Genomic DNA, 22021 nt, shown 5'->3' on the forward strand with positions numbered 1-22021 from the left:
TGGGCTGGAACGAGGACACGGTCCGTTTTAATGGCTGCGCTCCTTCGTTAAAAAGGAATCCGAGAAAGGACTTGGGGGAGGGGGGGGTTGGCCGCGAAGAATAAGTGTCTGGCGAGGACTGCGGCGTTTATGGGGGGGGGGTGTAGTTGGTACGTTCCAAGGTGGCTGAAGAAAGAGCGAGGTTGGGGGTGGGTGGGAGAGAGGGGAGGAGCGCGCGAGTCACAAGGCAGCGCTCGCGCTCCTGCTGTCAGTTGGCCCAAGCGGCGGTGGCGAGAGGGGATGCTCGGGCGCCTGGCTCGCGGGCGAGTGGCCTTCCCGGAGCTCTCGCGACTGTAGCAGCGTCGCTCTGGAGTGACTGAGACTAACGACTCCCCCGGTGGTGGGGTTGGTTGGTTGCTGCTTGCTTGGGCGGGGGAGGGGGGAGGGAGGGTCGCGCGAGGCAGGGAATCGCCAGGCTCAGGGCTGAGGAACGACGGCTAGTCCAGGCGGCAGCGGAGGAGGAGAAGACGACCAGCGGCTGGTGGCTTCGCCCGCCGCTGCCTGCGCTTCCCGAGAGGCCACGGCTGAGGCGATATGCCCGCGGTGCAGAAAACCGTGTCCGAGCTGCGGTTCAGGGCGGAGGGTGAGTGGGGTGTGCGGCTGCTCGCTCCTTGGGGTGTCGCGGGCGGAAAGGGGCCGAAGAGCCGCGCGGGTGCGGGCTCCCTTTGTGCGGGAGGCAAGCGAGAGACGCCGCCGCCGCCTGGTCGGTATCTCTCGCTAGTGCGGAAGGGATCCCTGGGCGCAGGGGATCGAGGCGCTGCTCGCACGCCCCCTTTCCCTTCCTTCCGCCTTTAGAGATTTCGTTTTCTGGGGGAGACGCGGCGCCCTCTTTCGCAGATCTCGCCAGGGAACGGCGCCCGCCACGGTAGCGCTGGGCGCGCATTCAGTCAACGCAGGACCCTCACCTGCGCCCTCCGGGGTTTCTTCCCTCTGGCCGTCCCCGCTCCTGGCAGTCGAAGTAGTGCTTTCAGTGCGGTGTGGGCGAAAGGGGGGCGGGGGTGCAGAGGGCGCGAAAGGGGCTTCTATCGAGCCCTGCCCGCTCAGGCGTCCATTTAATTCTAGCACTTGCATTGTTTTCCATGTCACTCCTTCCATCTGTGCCAGCAGCACCCGCTCCCCGTGCTATCCAGGTACCGATTCCCAATCATTTTTCTCACCTTTGAGTTGTCTCTCAGACAGTTCCTCTGCATCTCACTTGATTATATTCTCTTCCCTAGTCATCTAACTGCCCCCCCCCCACACACACACACACATATACCAATAGCAAAATGGTCAGCATACCTGACACAATGGAAGCAGGCAGTAGATTGTCTCTTCTGGATTCTTTAAAATACAACTTTACTGCTACAGTGTTTGTTGTTTGCTATATACTTCCTGGTATTCAAGAAAAAATAGTTACGAGTTAATGCTGTTAATGTGGCCTGCATAGGAAGAATAAAATCAGACACACGCTGTGAAATTGGTGGTCCTGTACCTGTCAGTCCCGCAGTGAAATGGAGATAGTCACAGATATCCCATATTCTGGGAACTCTCATGAATAAATAAAAAAATATACATTACTTACTTTTTTGAAAGAAAAGGAAAAAAGAAACCAGAAATGACCCAAATATGATTGAGGGTGCTCATCGTTTCCCAGGACCATGGAATGTTAAGAGCAGTTGAACATAAGGTGAAAGGTTGGCCTACTCAAGCCCGCAACAGTTTATAGTATACTGGAAGGGTGGATTACATCACAAAGCACATAAGGCAGCCCTAATCCTGCCCCCCTCTCCCCTGCCTCTGCTGCCCCATCCAGGCTCTGAGCCTTTTAAAGATCAGGGAGTCCAGGGAGGAGGATTTATTAGATTTGGAAGGAAACACCAAAGGACTCTTTCAGCTGTGGAAGGGGAAGAATATCTAAAGTACCCTGGAACAGAGGGTAAAGATAGAGTTGGGATGTGTTTGGTGAGGCCCAAATCCCCTTGCTCTGTTCTCCCAAACAACATAGGGAGGAGGGATGAAAAAATCCCTTCCCATGTTGTATCACTTAGATTTGACACTACATGAGCAGCATCCTGCCCTAGCCCAAACCTCAGCAGCCAATGCTAAAAGGTAATTACAGAGCACTGGATTGCTGAGGCTCAGGGCTAATAGGTGAGTAGGAAGCTGTTCATCTAACTGTGAACCTCAGCAGTCTCACACTGTTGCACTATTGTGAGGTTTTTCAATCATTTATCCTCTCCCACAGTTCCCCATTGGCCCTCAATTTCTGCACATTATATTATAGCATTTGGATCTTTCATTTAATAATATACTTTGTAATAGTAGCAAATAAAATATATCTTTGAAATAAAATTAAAAACCATAGTGAGTTCCAAGACATACAGATCCTGTCCCCACTCCAATTCAGCATGCAATTTAGACCAATCATTGTTATTTTTTAAAGTGTTTTTAAAAGTATTTATTTTTCTAATCTGTGTAATGGGAAAGGCAAACTTCACAGATTCACTCACCTCGTGTTTGTTAATAGAAATAAGAAACTGCTACTTGTAAGTGAAAGTAATTTTTTGCTTGGATTTTTGTTTTTGTCTGTGTCCTTTATGCAATAGACACAGTTCTTACAACTTTAGTATATTATCTGATTACTAACAACAGTACTGGTATAATAGTTTGTATAATGCCCTGTTTCAGTACACATATATTTCTGTTTTATCACTTGTATTGTGTAAAAGAATTGGATGCTTTAATCAGATAATTGATCTGATTAATCAGCATTAATCAGATAAAAACAGCCACAAGCAACATCACTTAACTTTATCTTCGATATCTCTGGATAAATTTATAAAATTGTTTGTGATGGAGTCTTCTAAGCGTTTTTAATGTCCTACAAATATACAGCTTTAGTTTTGGAATAATTGATAATATGGTACTTGTGAATAGTACACTTAAAATCTTTTTAATAGCCTTTGTACACAAACTTAAGTAACAGAGTAATATCACATTATCATTATACAGAACAGTCAACACTTTATTATTCTGAACCTGAGTGGTGGTGGTGATGGTGCTGAAATCAGGATTGGAGAATTTTTTGAACACAATGTAAATGATGAAAAGAAAGGGCCAACAGCGAACCTTATTTAACACTCTAGTGGTTTTTATTTTACGGGACAGAAGCTCATTCATTCCCGTATGCATGAGTTTTGATTCGAACATAAAGTCCTTACTAACATTATTTAACATTATTATCAATATTGTTCTTCAATTTATCCTGTAATAACTGTTTCCTATGTATAACATCAGAAGTTGCTTTAAGATCTTTGTAAAGCCCTTGTTTATTTATTTAGAATAATGTTTACTCCACTTTCAGTAATAAATGTGGCTTACAAGCTGAAAAAGACTTTTTAACAATAAAACCCTCATTAAGCAAATTATAATATACTCACCAGCAGTGCGCTTGTTGGAATTGGTAGATCATAACTGCCCTGTGAAAAGCATCCAACAATGGAGCTAGGTGGGTCACTCCCAGGAGGGCATTCCGTAATCTGAGAACCACTACAAAAAAGACCTGCTCTCTTGTATCCACCTGCCAAATATCTGATAGTGATCAGAGGTCAGGGTCATAGATGTTGATATGTGAACTGAGGCAAGTTCATATTTGAGTAGGTGGCCCCTTAGGCACACTGATCCCAAAACTGTTCAGGGCCCAAAAGGTCAGAACCAGCAAATGAACTAAAATCAAATTTTGATCTGTTGTACTCCTGTAGCAGCACTGGATTTTAAATGCTTGTTTGGTAGTATTTGCTGTGAAAAAGTCCTTCAGCACTTCATTATTTTTGCTGTGGTCTCATGGATCACGTGAAAGCATTATGTGGCCCACAGTTTAAGTATCACTGATATACAACAGTACGTGCATGCACAACCCTTTCCCAAAATTATTTTTCTGTAATTTTTGCTATTTACTGTAAAGTTACAAATCTAAAGCAAATTAATAAGTCAATTTAAGTGTTTTGGTTCATTTGTGAATACTTTGTTCATGTGTTCACTTTAAACCATTATAAGTGAGCAAGAGAGTTTAAAAAATCTGAAAACACCTCTGTTCGAAACACATGATATGGTATTAAGTCTATGGAACTTTCTTAATAAGTGAGCTCAGGTTATCAGTCCTAAATACTGTTGCCTAAAATGGATGGGTTTATGAATGCCAACTGGCAAGGGAGTGATACATAATACCATTACTTGTGTTATGAGGTGGCTATATAAATACACTAAATAAATACGTTATTACATTAAAGTAATAATGTCTATTATTCTTATCAGAGCAGGCTGGGAAGAATGGATGATACCCCCTGTAGTCATATGAGTATATGTAGTCAGAGTAGTCATATGAACAGTGTTGTTCTAGCTATCCAGGGCTTATGTACATAAGATTACAACTTCCGCTTTGGAAAAAAAAATTGCCCTTATGACTGTGGAGATAAACTTTGGCTTAAACATATGGGGATGTCTGGTAAGTCTCAGAAGCTAGAGAAAGCCTTCAGTATCTTGCACAGCTCTTTTTCTGTCCCCAGTGGACCCAGTGATTGGCCTGGGAACACCTAACTTCATAACAGTGATGAAGCTAAGGAGGAGTGGATCATGCCAGTGCCTGGATGGCAGACTCCTGGGATTTCCATATAAACCCACTTTGAGCTTTCCAAAGCAAGAGTGGAATAACTCCACAAGCAGAATTAAAAGAAATACCGGGGGGAAGTTATCAACCTCATATCCGTCTTCCATTTTCTTAGTCCTTGGTGAAAATCAAAAGCTTTCCGTAGGTCATGGACTACTCAAGGATATATTTGGGAAGCAACAACATGAAATTGGACTATTTCTACTCTTTCAGCTAGTTAAAGAATTGTGGACTGTTTCACTACATCCTCAAGTTAATATCTAATGAGCAGAAAGCATTGTTCTCTGAGTTGGCTGTTGTTTCCTGCAAGTTCATGTATATAATTTTAAGCTGTAACCTGAAAGGTGACTTATGTGATTTTGTGGTCTCATGGGAAATGTGTGTCTGTAAAAAAAAAAAAAAGTTGATCTTTACTTAAAGATTTTTCAGTCTTTATTCATAACACTTATAATGCAGTCCTATATATATATACTCAGACGTTAACTCTATTGCATTTAATGGGGCTTACTTCCAAGTAAGTGGATATAGGATTGCAGCCTTACCGTGCAATCCTATCCATGTTTAGACAGAAAAAGTCCTGTAATTCCCAGCATGCCCCAGCTAGCCATGCTGGCTAGGGCATGGTAGGAGTTGTAGGACTTTTTTCTATCTAAACATACATAGGATTGCACCTTGGAGTCTGCGCCTGTCCACACAAAAACACATTCCAGAAGGCAGGAAGGAAGCCTTGGCTACAGATCAGATAGCCTGAGGGACCCTAGCCTAGACGATAAGAGAACATATTGCTAGATTGAGTAATTTATATAATTTATTGTCCGGTAATTTTAAATTGTACACTGCCTTGAAACCCAAATAGGGTGAAGAGCTGAATATAAATATTTAAATGAATAAAAATAAATAGATGCCTTTTCCTACACACGTAACCCTATCTTGGATTGCGACTTTATTTTGTTAGGGGGAATAGTATTTAAAGGCTGAAATGCATGGTAGAAAGTTTGTGTCTCTTATAATAATCAGATAATTTCAGAATTCTCCCTTTACCTAAAACTCTTTACCTAAAAAGTTCACTCCTGTGAAAATGGTCACCCAAATTCTGCCATTGTGAAGATATAAATTAAGCACATCAGCATGTATTTTTTGTTTTGTATGAATTATTCTTTAACCGAGACCCAGATTTTCAAGAAACATAATATTGTTCACAACAATAACTTTTTCAAGAACATCTATAATAACATCTCTTTAGCAAACAGTATCCTCAGCACAAGTGATCATTGATTGTAACATATAGACCCAGTGTTTGACAGAGACTCAAACATCTTGTAAGCCTTTTGGCAAATAAGACTAGAAACGTGTGGCTTTAACTCAAGACAACCAGGTCAGGACATCACAGACTTTTAATGTGTATCTATTTATATCTTGCCTTTCTATGTCAAAACACACTCAACATGAAGAGATGGCAGGGGGATGTGAATCCTGTCCATATTCCTACATGGTGTGTTTAAGCCCACTGATTTCAATTAGCTTATGTCTGCTTTTACTAGACATAATGCTAAACTATAGTTTGGTGTTTTGTGAATCAGTGGCAAGGCTTGGGCATGCATGCTCATTCCTCTTTCTTCCCCTTCCTATCCCCCTTACATGGTACGTTTTCTTAAAGGACTGCCAGTTTCTCAGCAAGCCATCAGCTTGCTATTGCATGCAAAGATGGCAAACCATGGTTTGCTTAAACCATAGCTTGTCCACAAACAATGGGTTGATCCTGGTTTGCAGGAAAACTATGATTTGCGCAAACCATGGTTTGCTGCATTTGCACAAAGTAGCGAACTGATAATTTCTCGAGAAACTAGACATCCTTTAGAAAATTGTGCAAGTGAGGAGGAAGGAGTGTGCCACCACTACCCATTCACATAACATCAAACAGCCATTGTGTTGGATTGTGGCCAAAATATTTATGGAAGCCAAGATTATAGATAGTGCATTATTTATTGGATACAGCATAGAAAATTTTATAAAGGTTTTAAGAGGGGTTTAGATAGTAGTCATGGCTGGGGCTTGATCACAAGTGCACCAAATTCCGTTGTTTTCAGAACAATGTTAACAAGAATGTACATAAGAAATGTATCTGCATTTGAATAGAGTCCCCAGAATGTTTGTATCTGTTCAGTCTCTTTTCTTAAACTTTGAGAAAGTCTGGTGCTGAGAAAGTTTTAGAGATTTCTAGTTGCAGCAATATAAGTAACGGTCTTGTTGCACCTTAAAAGTGTAACATATTTGTTGTGGCAGAAACTTTCCTAGGCAAGGGTCTATGACATGATTTATTTTGATGTGATTTATTTTGTAATCAACAGAATAGCAATGGGATCAAGGTATATAAAGCACTTTCCAAGATAGAGGAAGATACAGAAACAGCCAGTGGACAGGAGGCAGAAGTAAAATAGTTCAGAGCAATGATGGTACAGTAGGTCATGACTAAATGGCAGTGAGATCTAGGATTATAGAATAAAAGTTTTGCCACAGATTAGGAAAGGTAGAAACAAATCTAAAAAGATACCAGCGTAGTTAAATAGCAGAATCAAAGAGGCAGTAAGGGACAAGAAAGTTTCCTTTAAAAATCCTTGTCCAATTGGGGAAAATAAACAAGAGCAGAAACTCTAAAAAAACATGTACATGGAAACAAATCAAGCAAGGAAGAAATTGGGGGAGCAAATTGGTACATATAGAGAAAACTAATTAAAATTAAATACATAAAAGTAGGAAAACAGAGATAGTAGAATAATTGGATGACCAAGATGGAAAGGGATGCTGAAGGAAGATAGGGAAACAGGAGAGAACTAAATAGGTTCCATGTAGAAGTTGGCAAGGTACCTAATCTTAAACCATTTTTTCAGGGATTGTTTCTGAAGGGCTGTGTTAAATAGAAATGATAAGGGGTGACATTTTAGAACTAAATGACCATTTAAAAACTGTTGTCAGCAGGGCTCACTGGCATTCATAAAGAACTCAAATGGGAAATGGCTCATTTTTTACTAAAATGTATAACATTGCTAAAATTGTCCTTCCTGTTGGATCTGTCAGTTACTTTTATCCTTGACAGCTAAATTGAGCCTCCATGTTCAGAGATAGTCTGCTTCGGAGTATTAGATGTTGGTGGTAAACAACAAGGAGTGGTCATCACCTTCACACCCTGCTTGTGACCTTCCAGAGGTATCGCGATGAGTTGGAAACAGAATGGTGGATCTTGAATTCTTAAATTCATATTTATTTATTTCATTTATTAAATTCTTATTTATATATTTATTCATTTGGCCCAATAGCCAAAGCTCACTGGACGGCTCACAACAATTCACAAAATCACAAACCACAGATACAAGATAATAAAATACAGCATAAAAATTCAATATACAAAATTGAAAACAAAATTGAAAACAATTTAAATAGCTAAGAACAATTTCAATGAAAGATAGCTGACATAAATGCCCCATCATATGCCTTATATACTTTCTTATCCAGAACACTAGTGAATCACAGGAATATTTATACTGTTCATTAGCTACTGACATTCTTTCTAATACAACTCTTCAGATATATGACATTACTTCATCACTTCCCCCTCTACTTTGGCACTTGCATCTTTTTTTCTTTGTATATATGTGAGTTTTTAAAAACAATAGTGAAGACAGAAGAAGCTGAATAGGAATGCTCAGTTTTTTTCATTAAATTGAAAGATAGAGTAAATGCAAATCATATGATTGGAGCAATTAGTGCAGCCTTCCTCTTCAAGCAATAAATACCAAGTTCTAGTTATTGCATCCCCTTCCTTTTTGCTCAGTTCTCTAAATCAAAACAGCTGCACAGCGAAATGCCCCATTTAATGTTATTCCTATTTTAATAAGCATCTGTCTATCTGTGGTTTTAGGCTAAGTAATCCTGCTGTTTTTAATGTATTTGTTTTATTGTTTAACTATTTTTTAAAAATGTCTTATGATTGTTAGGTGCCTTGAGCACCATTATTTATTTATTATGGTGGAAAGGCGGGATATAAATTGAATAAATAAATGCTAAAAGCCCAGGATTGGCCTTTCACCTATATGGTATTATGAAGCAAAGCAAATAATCAGAACAGTCATGAGGTACAGCTTTTGTGGGCTGTACTATTTCAATATTCAATCTGAACATTACATCATATAAAAATCATTTACATAAAAACTAGCCTTCTTATAGACATACTACTTTTATATGTGCAGGAATTTGCTATTCTTTTTAATATAAACCTGCTGTCTGAAATGGTATAGTTCACCAACACAGATAGATAACATGGCTGTTGACTGTCACTACAGTCTAACTGGGCACACATGCAGTACCTTTAGCTTTATGTGTGGAATCCTCTTTAGAAAGCAGTAATCATGTCAATTAGCTGTTCAGTGGGACAGTGGAGTAGAGCAGAATTAAATTCAGCTCCCTATCTCTAACAATTGATAGGTGTAGTTGCAGGTTTTTGAAGAGGGCCCTGTGTGCAGCCAGCTGGACTGGGAAAAGAAAACCCATCATGTACAGTACCAGTTGGCATACACAGTTCTTGTGCAGCTAGGGATACATACACAGAATCTGATTTTCTTACATGTCTGGTCCTTAGCTGGATCAGGGCTTACTGTCAGGGCCAGAAATATTGGAACAAGGATAACTGTTTTGGCAGTTGGCCTCTGTACACCACCACATTGAAGTTGAAAGGAAACACTCCCAGATGGGAGTGAAGTCAGGACTTGCAGCTGTAATTCAAGGGGTGTGACAAAAGTGGGACACTAACCATTCAGGAAGGACAGCCAGTGGCATGCACACACCCCCATCGTTGGTGGCTCATAAGTAATGGAACAAACCAACATCATTTCAAACTTAAGGATCACCTTTAATACCTGGATGAAATCCTTTGCAGTCAATGACTGCCTGAAGTCTGGAACCCATGGACATGACCAAATGCTGAGTTTCCTCCCTCGAGATGCTTTGCCAGGCCTTTACTGCAGCTGCCTTCAGCTGCTGCTTGTTTGTGGGTCTTTCTGCCTTCAGTCTTGTCTTCAGTCAGTGAAAAGCATGCTCTGTTGGGTTGAGATCAGGTGACTGACTTGGCCATTGAAGAACATCCCACTTCTTTGCCTTGAGAAACTCTTGGGTAGCTTTTCTTGTATGTTTTGGGTTATTATCCACCTGCAATATGAAGCGGCATCCTATCAGTTTGGCAGCATTCGGCTGAATCTGAGCATAAAGTATAGCCCTATACACTTCAGAATTCATCCTGCTGCTTTTATCAGCAGTCAGGTCATCAGTAAACACTAGTGACCCAGTTCCATTGGCAGCCATACATGCCCATGCCATAACACTGCCTCCACCATGTTTGACAGATGATGTGGCATGCTTTGGATCATGAGCTGTTCCTTTCCTTCTCCATACTTTTCTCTTCCCATCATTCTGGTACAAGTTAATCTTGGTTTCATCAGTCCAAAGAATCTTATTCCAGAACTGGGCAAGCTTTTTTAGGTGTTTGCTGGCAAAGGCTTATCTGGCCTGTCTGTTCTTGAGCATTACCAGTGGTTTGCACCTTGTTGTGAAGCCTCTGTATTTACATTCATAAAGCTGTCTCTTGACTGTGGATATTGACAATGACATGCCTACCTCTGCAAGAGCATTCTTGACCTGGCTAGATGTTGTGAAAGGGTTCCTCTTCACCATGAGCAGAATTCTGCGGTCATCCACTTTAGTTGTCTTCCGTGGTCTTCCAGGCCTTTTGCTGTTGCTGAGCTTGCCAGTTAATTCCTTCTTTTTCAAGATGTTCCAAACTGTTGTGTTGGCCACTCCCAATGTTTTTGCTATCTCTCTGATGGGTTTATTTTGCTTCCTCAGCCTAATGATGGCCTCCTTCACTCGCATGGACACCTCTTTGGACCTCATGTTAGGGGTTCCTGTGAACAACTACCAAATGCAAATGTAACACTCAGAACCACCTCCAGGCCTTTTATCTGCTTGATTGATCATGGGGTACCCAGGAAACAGGCCACACCTGGCCATGCAGCTGCTTGTCAGCCATTTGTTCCATTACTTATGAGCCACCAACGATGGGGTGTGTGTGTATGCCACTGGCTGTCCTTCCTGAATGGTTAGTGCCCCACTTTTGTCAAACCCCTTGAATTACAGCTGAAAGTCCTGACTTCGCTCCCATCTGGGTGTGTTTCCTTTCAACTTCAATGTGGTGGTGTACAGAGGCCAACTGCCAAAACAGTTATCCTTGTTCCAATATTTCTGGCCCTGATTGTGTGTGTTTTGCCTTTGAGATTGTACTAAATAGTTCATTCTAACTCTATAGTATGACACACATTTTTATAGCTTATGTACATCATTCTGGTCCCTCTGTAGTCACAACCTTTAACTAATCCTTCCTAAATATGGGAAATATATGCTTCACTATTTTTAAAGTGTTATTGAAATCATTCGTATAGATCTAAAGACAGGAAAAGAGCAAAATGATATTGAATGAGAGATCATTTCTTTAATAATTAACACTATGCAGAGAATGATGTGGATACAGTTAACAACTACTGTCTGCCTGATGCTGTACAGAATAAGGCCAGATAGCTTAAAAAGCCAGGTAGATGATTCCCCATGAAAATTTCCTATGTCCCTGAGCTAAGATTCCCAGTATTCATGTGTGAATGTTGACAGTCACCACATTTCCGACATGCATTGTACTATCAAAACCACCAGATAATGCTATATCAAGTAACCTCATTGTTGCCACTACTGCTTATTCGCTAAAGGCTTACAGGTCCTTTTATGCATATATATAGCCACTATAATAATGCAGTTCGTGATGTGAAGAATAAGAAAATTGGTTGCAGAAAAGTTTTATAGAAATTAGCTAATGTTTTGTTCATAGACGAAATATATATTTTGCTATTGCAGCAACTAAATCCTGCACTGAGCCTTATCAACATAATCTTCCCCACATTGTCAAGAAATTAGTATTTTCATGATATGAGAAGCTAGCAACATGCTTAAAATAGAATATTGATTGTATAATCTTTCTATTTTTCTTCACTTATTGTTAGAATAAACAATACTTGCTTTCCAGAATTCAGTATATTAATAAGAGAAAGATGTACAGTGTGGATCACTACTTCTGTATAAATCCCATTGAAACAAAAGTTACTTGTAGGAGAATATTGCTTTGTGGTTTGTGTCTAACTAAGCTATAAATATGCAAGAGTAGTCTCTTTACATTGGGGGTGGGCAACACGCAGCTCACAGACTTCATGTAGCCCCTGACACCCCCACTGCTGTCTCCGTACCCTGGGAAAAAATATAAAGAAAAAAATTGTGTCTGTAGTACTATGAAGTGGGGAGAAGGTCAAATTTAGTTTGTCTGCAAGCTAAACGTGACCCATTAAGGACCCATTAAATTTGACACATTAAAAAAGTAGTTAAGGACTCCTTAGCTACGTTTTTTTTAAAAAATAATTTTAAAAAATCATTGGGGTTGACCAGCAGACTGTGGCCCTCAAGGAGTGGATGTCCCGGAATAAAAAAAAATGCCCCCTGGACCTCCCGAAGCTGCCCACCACTGCTCTACATGGTTGTAAAAAATGATAATTTGCAGTATTTCATTTTTTTCTGCTCTTTGTTCCCCTACATTTATCTGACCTGCATTTCCCAGTCACTAAATATTACAGTACAGTTACTGAATGTTTCTAGTGTTACTGAAGTTCTTGTATGACTAAGACTGGTGGCAGTGTCTTTGAAAGAAGGAAATCTTCAATTGTTTGTTCAATTTTATTAGCTCTCTTAACAGTTTCTTGATGTCAAACAGTCCATTTTGCAAAATAGTTCAGTTGAGAAGAACTGCAGTGAACCAAACCAATGCTTAATATCTAGAGTGAGAGATGCTGGTGATCCTGATATCTATCTTCCCATAAGCAAGATCTAGAGGGCCTGACCGAGTACTTCCTACATATTCAAAGACATTGAATGTTTCTAGTGTTACTTAACAATTTATTATTATTTTATCTTTTCAAGAACTGGACCATGGTTTTGAAAACAGGTTATGAGGCTAAGTCCTACTGGCATTTGTCTCAATTTACGTATGTCCTTGGCAATGTTCTGCTGCTCTGCAAATAAAACTATTGTCAAATGATGCAGTTCAGTGCAGGTGTGTGTCTCTTGATCATCGAATAGTAGGGTTGGAAAGGGGCCTATAAGACCATCGAGTCCAACCAGAGTGAGATCTGGTGTGTGTTTTTTTACTTTAAAAAACCTTATGCTTAAAAATCAAAATAACCCCAGCTGGAGCAGAACCAGGCATCTGATGCTGTATTTGCCTCTCTCTCCTCTGGAATCCTCCCCAAGGATTGTTAGTGGTAGATGTACCTGTGGTGGAGATGGGGACAGTCTTGCTGGACCATGCTCTGAGACTTTCTGCATCTGTCTTTGTCTCTTTTCTAGATTCCTTCTCACAGGGCAGTTGGTGCAAGTTAGCCTCATGGTGGAGAAGGGGACAGTCCAGCTGTAGCTACTGCACAAGCATACATATCACAACTTCTGTCTCACAGAAATTCATTGGAATAATTGCAGAGTTGTCAAGTGGCGTCAGCATAGTTTTAGAGTGGGGATTTAAACCTGGGTCCTTCCTGTCCTAGTCCGACAGTACACCATGCTTGGTTGGTCATATGTCATCTTGACAGTCCTCTATTTGAAGGGCTGTCCTGTCCAATGAATCATAAGAAGGGAGAGCAGGGGCCCTGGACAGCAGACTAAACACCCAAGGCACAGAGGTCATCTGGTCAAAGTCTTCTCCACTATTTCTATTTAAATTTTAATAATGATGTCTAAATTTCTATTTATACATGTAAATTAGCACATACAAATTTTATGCAAATCAGTGTCCTCTTTTATCCTCTTTTTGGTGATGCATTTCCTCTTTTTTGGTGATGCATAAATGGCCACCCTGGACCACACTGGTTCTTGTTTAGTACACAAGAGATATCACTCACTGTTAGTGAAATGGTCAATGAAAAAAGAAGACCCAACACATTAGATCTACTTTTGAGCAGAATTATTGGATAAATGGACTTCTTACCTCTTAAGAATCTATTTGGGAGTTTCTGGAGTTGAGGTATCTAACTCTGTAAAGTGTAACTGTCTCAAGAAAAATAAACAGCTATATATTTAGTGAGTTTCTGCAAGAAAGTTAGCTGAAACTGTATATTGATAGGGTGATTGTATTGGTGGGAGTGCTGAAAATCATTTGAAGCTTAGGATACATTTTACTTTTACCTTTTTATAAAGCAGCCCCAAAATTGCCAGACTGATATATAGTCCAGCAGATTTGGATGCCTTGTTGCTGCCACTGTATTCTCTGCCCATTTTAAAGAAGTCCTTTTTTAAAAATCCAAGTGGCTAGGAGATGTCATCTGATTTTATTAAATATATTAAAAAGTCACTTATCTATAACATTCTGATCTGGATGTTTCCTAAATCAGAACATGTCCCATGCTACAATAATTTGTATGTCTTTAGTTTCCCTTTATTCCCATTTTCCTTCTATCACCCTGTTGTGGAATCTCTCCTGTTTCTCAAAGTATCACCATATGACTATCTTAGCTAACAAGAAAGGTAGAGGATATAAATAAACAAACAAACAAACAGAAGGTATTTTAATAGGAAAGGTATTAATCAGTATTATTCAATGACTGCTTTTTTAGACTGAATAAATAAGAAATGACTTGATTTCAGCACTTGGACAGTGCCAACTTGTCTTTTCTCTGTAAGAGCTCCCCTAATCCAAAACCCCATGTGTGCATTAATACACACAGAGAAGTCTGTGTGTACACACAATCCCATTAACCTGATGTGCTGGTTCAATTATAATGCATTGATGGGGAGGCTTACTTTTTATATCAAAATGAGTGCATAGGGGAGAGAAGTGAAACCTGTGCCCCACCTTACCTCACTGTATTAGGCTGCTTTAAGCAGATTTCCCCCCAGACTGGCTTGCTACTGGTATTGGAGTTGGGCTGGCAAATAGGTTAATGTAGTTGAGTGTGCTGTGATAAGGCAGGAGAGGGGTAGATTTTTCTCCCCACATGTGCTCATTTTGAAATAAAAGTGGACTCTTTCCCCACTTCATAGCTGAATAGGCTTTAAAAAAATAAACACACACATCTGATTTGGCTCTCAGAAGGTCTCCAAAGGGATGCACAGGTAGAGCTGTCCATTCCTTTGAAATGAGTGGGACAGCCTTTGTAGGAGAAAGAACTGTGTGTGTGTGTGTGTGTGTATCTCCACAGTAAATGCCTGGATTGGAACCAATATAATTTATTGGAAACAAGCTGAGTACTTTTCAGTCCACATAAGTTGTTCTTAACAGGTAAACATTGTTCAGGACTCCTTTAATGCATGTTAAGGCTGCCAGTCTAAAGGGAAGTAGACAGGCAAGGTTGTATGTGCTATGCAAGAGCAGCTCAGTCTGTGTCTAAGAAACATGTTGCTCAGTGTTGAGAAGCCAGGCTAGAGCCAGCAGCTTCTATTTTCCTCCTAAATAATACAGCCTGGTAAATAAGCCCAAACATTTACCAGCTAAAAGAATTACTAGCCTGCTTAGAAACCACTAGCTTGCATTTCTATGCATGCTGCAGAGGATGGGAAGCCCTTCCTCCCTGGTTATATGGGAATGCAAGCTACTACTCTAAGCAGGCTAGTAAAAAAAAAAAAAAAAAGCCCTCTTCTAAATGGGATGGAGTTGAGAGATGAGCTTCCCTTTCTCTGGCCAACACAGAAATTAAGTGGACTGTGGTGGAAGAATTACCTAGGGAGGCGGTGGGCTCTCCCACACTGGAGGCATTCAAGATGAGGCTGGACAGCCATCTGTCAGGGATGCTCTGACTTGAATTCCTGAATTGAGTGGGGGGTTGGACTCGATGGTCTTATAGGCCCCTTCCAATCCTACTAGTCTATGATGCTGTGATGGAGAAATCCATCTTCTGACAGCATGCTCACTCACCCAGATAGAATTCCTTGTCACCTATCATTACCAGGTGAATTGTTAAATATGAAGCTGGAATAATGATTTCATTTTCATAGAACAGGGGTGGGCAACACATGGCCTGGGGCTGCATGCAGCCTTGCGGTCCCTGCTGCTGCTTCTGCACTACTGAAATTCAGCAATGCAGCAACATTTGTTTTCAAGCTAAATGTGGCCCTTTTGAGTCTCCGTAGTAGTTTGCTGCCAGATTTTGGTGGGAAAGTGCCAATATTTTGCCAATGCGGGTTATGTGGCAGCAGGAGTGCAGCCCCCAGGGGAGTCTGGGGGTTGAAAATTGACCCCTGGATTGCCCAAGGTTACCCACACCTATCATGGAGCTTTCCAAAACACAATTTATCTCCAGTACAAAAACCTAATACCTAGTATTAAAATAAGCATGTTTGTATATATTTCCTAGCAAAATATGTATTTTCTTTCACTTTGTTATTCCAATACGTAAACTTAATTCATAAGCTTGAAAAATGCTTCATTTTTCAATAAAATGAGTTTTCACTTGCCTTCTCATACTCTAATAAACTATATCCCTATACATCAAGAGTTAGAAAACTTTTTTGGCCCGAGGGCCAGATTCCATTTTGGAGAAGCTCTTGGAGGCTACATTCCAGTGGTGGGCAGAGCCATGGGCAAAAGTGGGCAGGGCTGAAAAATCCACATGCCCCAATTTCATTGTTACTAATTTATAGTAGGAAGCATGTCTACTCAGAAGTAAGCAAGAGCATCATGTCTATTCACAAATAAGCAGGACAAGCATCTGCATGTGCTTTGGCAAATTCTTTTGTTAAGCAGTATATAAAGTTATTAAATAAATAAAATAATAAATCTGCAGTAGTGATACTCTGGGCCAGCAGCTCCTTTCTCTGGAGAACTGTCATAGTGGCTGAGAGAGTTAGTCACCTGGGGTTTCCCAGCTAAAGTTCCTGGTTCAAGATTCCTGGCACCTTACAGGGAAAATTAAGCACATACAAACATGCTGTATTTTTAGTAATGGAAGTAGATAACGACAACAAAATATTGTAGTGTATTTCAGCTTCTATCAGGAATGGTTCTGTTCAGGGCTCCAACAGGAGCCTTATAGTGCCTGCCTGATGATATTGTTGGGTATATCTAAGGGTCTAAAGACCTCCAGGCCAGGAAGCCCAATCCATAATATATCAGCTTTCCTAGATTATTTTTGCATCCACCTGGTTGTCTGTCTGTATTTTCTACTTAAAGTAATGGAATGTACATGCAAGTTGTGGCCTCTGGATAACTTTTGTGTTCTGTAAAAGCCACATAATTATGGATTTAAGGAGGAGGCAAGTAATAAAAAGGGACATGAGTATCAGAACTGATCTGGTACCATGGTCTTTCTAGTCCATAATTCTGTTTCCAACTGTAGCCAGCTCACAAGCAGGGCATGAAAGCTGAATAGAGATCTCAGAACTTGATTGGTATAATATGTGAGGTTGAATTTTTTTCACAGAAAATGTTTCTGTGGAAAATGTTCCATTTTTAGAAATGGATTGTTTCAAAGAATTAATTAGCAACATAATGAATAGATACAACAGCAGTCAAATCTAAAATGAGAGTTTTAATTAACGTTGACAGTGGAAAGTATATGCTGTTGAGTTGTCATGTCTTAAAATGTTTATAAGTACTTCAATAAAAATAATTCACAAGTACATTTTTGAATTGTTTGAATATAACATTTAAACCACACAAACTGCTATATTGAACTTTTTTCCTAATAACGTGTTTCAGCCCAATTACTTTTGGCAACTGGAAAAACTTTTGAGGTATTTGTACAGCACAGAAAATTAACATGGTGCATTTTTTATAGTTTTGTTTACTATGTGTAAATCAAATAAACATGTTGAATCAGACCATGGTCAATTTAGGAAAACAGAAAATGTTCTGGAATTCTGTCCAATTCAATGTTTTCCAGAAAACCCATGCCACTTAGGATAATACATACAGTAATGTGGAGTGTGGAAGGGAGAGACATTACAATGTCCCAAATAAGAATTAGGGTTTTTTTTCACCCATTGAAATTAGTTTTGCTTTATGTATTTCCATGGAAGTTGCAACATGTATGTAATGTTCCTGTTGGATTATTGTGCAGAGGACTGCTAGAAGAGATAGGATACTGATAGGGGATTATTTTAAAAGCATTGTTTTCATATTTATTATGACATCATGTTTAAAAACAGTTTTTCATTTAGGTCATTTTATATTAAGTGACTAATATTTTGCAGGCTATGAGAAGACAGATGATGTTTCAGAGAAGACCTCACTAGCTGATCAGGAGGAAGTCAGAACTATATTTATCAATCAGCCACAGTTCTCTAAATTTTGTAACAATCATGTCAGGTACTTATAACTTTTTATATACCTAACTTATATAACCTAATTATATCTTCTTATTGTTAGTTGTTACAATGTTATACTATGATAATTTGTGTATAATTTTAGGGAAATAGTGTGTTATTTGGATTGTAAGTAAAATATGGCAGGAATTAAGGGTTCAAGGAAGCTGTTAATTCACTCGATGCAGACTTGTAAAAAAGACTTTTGCATTATTCAGCAGTGGCTATTAAGAATAATTAAAGCCTGAATAATTATTTAAAGAATAATTAAAGCACTTGCATTACATTTTGAAATTTCTGTATTCTTAATGTTTTCAGGCAGAATTGTAAAAGAATTATAGAGTTCAAAATGTGTTGGTTGATATTGCTTAATCTTTTTTTGATGAAAGGAACCAGTACTAAACATTTCTTAATTGTAGCTGCTTTCCTAGTGCTATACAGGGAGGTCAGTGGTAAAACTGGTGAGATCAGATTGCAACCCTCTGGAAGAAGTAGAGTCTTGTCTCATTTGTGCAGCATTTTGGAGAAGTTTAAAAATAGCAAGAGTTTCTTATTTTCTCCAAATCTTCCAATAAGTGAGATAGGACTCTGCATCCTTGAGCTCTTTGACAAGCACAAAGGACTTGGAAGGAAGGTGGAGTTTCCTATCACTTCTGACGCACTTTCTGCTTCTTTCCCTGTTCCAAACTGCAACACCAAGAGAGCTTGTCAGAAACTGCTGAGAGTCCTCATTAGAGGGCAGGGACACTTTCCTATGGTGTGCTGGCACGCCTGCTCAAAAGGACACTGTCCCAAATTTTCCAGTCCAACAAAATGAAGAATCCACAATATGCTGATACCATCTACTGGTTATTGGAGGAAGTAGCACTATTAAAGATTCTGAGATAAACGTTTGGTCAAGAGCCAATGAGAGGAAGTGCAATAGACTTCCTCAGATACCTTCAAACTGAGAATAAACGTCAGGCCTCCACATAGAGTAACATTGCCTGGAGTAACAACACCTTGAGGCCTCTGTGAAAGGACCATATCAAGCATTGAAACCTCTTAACTGCTTCCAGTGTTAAAAAGGTTACAAGGAGTGTTAAGAGAAATTCTGAGACATCTCTGCTTTTTCTTTACATTTTAAATTGTATATATCTAGCAGGCCTAGAAAATGTTTGTGAGCTTGTTCCCTAATTGTTCTGTTAATTCTCCTTTAAGATGAACAAATTGGCCTACAAGAAAACTTTATTTTTATCTTTAAAGTAAATGTCTGTATTAGTTAAATTTGTACTTTTTCTGAAGGCCATAAAAGGGGCTGAATAATTGGCTGACATCCAAAGTACCTTGCAACTAGGTCTGTTGCAAGACAGCTTTGGGCTTGTGTTTGCTGAAGAGCAAAGCTCCATGTAACATAGCAAATTGCTTTTGAAACTGAAGGGATTTTCAGAAGTAGTTTGTAATATGTAATATGGGGTCTGCTGTTCAAAGGAGGAAAAATCTAAAGTTCTCTCAGCATATCCAAGCCTTTGGATATGCCTAAAACATTTTAGATTCTAGCCATTTTTTAATTAAAAAAGCTTTGGCTATTGGGTAATATAGAAATGTAATAAATAAATAAAATAAATAAAGTTTAAATTTGTAAATAAACAAAAATGAAAAATAGTCGCATTCATTTAGATTAACTTCTGTTACCTGTCTCCTGTTACTTAACTATAAATAAACCTAAGAACAATTTAATTTACATGTACACAGGTTCTGGCATTCATAATACCTAAACAGGTATGTAATTTATTTTGGAAACACTTTCTGTATTTTATAACTGAAATATGACGGAAGTGGAGCATTTTTATTTTTTAATTCAAATTATTTAAAAATTTGCATGTGCATATGTGTGGACATAAAAAGTGCCTATGACACACATACCAAAACATATACATGTCTGTGGCATCAGCAGTGGTTATGTTGTGGGGCTAGTTTTGGCTTTTCCAGGGTACAATTTGAAGTAACTACAAAATCAGTTTAACGAGAAATCACAGTGGAGAAAGTAAAAACATACTGTTGGCAATGACAGCTTTGCAATACTATATCCAAAATCAAGTCAGCAAATCAAGTCCATATCAGTAGATTCTGAGTCCCTGGGAGAAAATCTTTTCTGGTCCAAGGACTCAAAATCTACAGATGTGGACTTCATAAAGGCAATTTATTGAAACGGATCTTGACCAGCATTCTGTAATTACAGTACATTCTTGTTGTTATACATTCTTTGACAATATAATTGTGAACTGTATTATTGTGAGTTGTGGGGTTTGGATATTGTTTTAGAACCCCTAGTAGTGGTGTATTCTAGCTTTGCAATACTTCCTCTAAGTCTCTTAAAAGGTATAATAAGTGCATAGGCTCATGAATTTATTTATTTAATTTAAAGTATTTATATACTGTTAAGAACATAAGAGTTGCCATGCTGGATCAGACCAAGGGTCCATCTAGTCCAGCATTCTGTTCACACAGTGGCCAACCAGCTGTTGACCAGGAACCCTCAAGCAGGGCATGAGCACAACAGCACCCTCCCACCCATGTTCCCCAGCAAGTGGTGTACATAGGCTCGCTGCCTCTGGTACTGGACGTTACACATAGCCATCAGGACTAGTAGCCATTGATAGCCTTTTCCTCCAGGAATTTGTCCAACTGTCTTTTAAAGCCCCCCTGTTTGATATCATAAGATTTCTTAAGTGGTTTACAATTAACTGACTTAACACGCAGACTTGTCAGACTATATTTATGAATTCTGAATACAGGGTGCTATATGATTTTTATCTCTATCTCTTAACCACATACTGTTTTAATCTCTGTCTCTTAACCACATACTGTTTTAATCTCTGTCTCTTAGCACTGCAAAATACAACTTAATCACATTCCTGCCGAGGTTCCTCTATTCCCAGTTCAGAAGAGCTGCTAATGCCTTTTTTCTTTTCATTGCATTGCTTCAGGTAAGCTAGACCAGGTAAATATATATTTAATAGAATTTAATAGTTATAGGTCATAAGTAAAGTTGCTTTTAATGTCCTGACATGTCATATCCTCATCGATTTGAATTGTGTGATACCATACAAGTTCAGAGAAAATTTCATTGGAACTCCTTGGGCAGAATTCAGTGGTGCCCTTGCGTTTACAGCCATCCCCACCACTTTTGGTCCACAAGCGGCCGCTGCCTATTTAGCGCTTCCGGAGGCAAACTGAGATGAGCAGAAATGCTCATTTCTGGAAAGAGGAAGGTCAGAAGAGCTCACATAAGGGAGCTCCATTGACCTGCCCTCTTCCAGAAACAAGTGTTTCTGCTTGTTTGGGGGCTTGCCTCCAGAAACACTAAATCGCAGTTCTCCAAGCAGTAGGGGCACTTATGGACCAGAAGTGGTGGGGTTGGCCATTCATAGACCAGAACTGGCAGCCAGCTCCACTAGCAAATGGACGGCATTGGATTCTGCCCTTCGTTTTACATTGGAGAATTGTCATATTTATATAAATACCAGATGCGTTCACACGACATGCTAGCCCATGATGGGTGACTAGCCATGCACTGCGGGTTGTTTTGCATCTGCCAGAGGATCAAGCAAACAACTCAGAGTGCGAAGCTGGTTTGCCCCCATCCTCCCTCCCTTCCCCCCTCCACCTGGCATCCCAGGGGACTTGGCAGAAGACCTGTCTTGTCTGCTGCTAAGTCTCCCTTCCCAGCTCTGATCACGATCTTGATCACGATTGGAACCCTTTGAATTTTATTTTCTTGGCCCCGTTTTTGTACAAAATTGGGACTGAGGATTTTTTTTTGCACTTTTCCGTGCCCAGGGAATGTGCACAATTTTTTTTTAATTAAAAAAAAATTGTGGATATTTCCCGGGCATGGGGAAGTGGGAAAAAAGTTCCCAGTCT

The 22021-nt window shown here is 39.7% G+C and overlaps 1 protein-coding gene across 1 annotated transcript in view; it reads left to right on the top strand.

Moving 5' to 3' along the window:
• Positions 1-220: 220 nt before the first annotated feature.
• The window catches only part of ATP8A1 (ATPase phospholipid transporting 8A1), a 127217-nt gene continuing 105416 nt past the window's right edge, over positions 221-22021 (top strand). The window contains exons 1-3 of the mRNA XM_084856873.1: positions 221-622; positions 18005-18119; positions 20985-21084. Of these exons, the coding sequence (XP_084712999.1) occupies positions 574-622; positions 18005-18119; positions 20985-21084 (264 nt within the window). The 5' untranslated portion in view covers positions 221-573. The remainder of the gene's footprint in view (positions 623-18004; positions 18120-20984; positions 21085-22021) is intronic.

This window comes from Heloderma suspectum, chromosome 5 (genome assembly GCF_057233095.1).
Source record: "Heloderma suspectum isolate Gila_16-S chromosome 5, 16-S_ref, whole genome shotgun sequence".
Lineage (NCBI taxonomy): Eukaryota > Metazoa > Chordata > Lepidosauria > Squamata > Helodermatidae > Heloderma > Heloderma suspectum.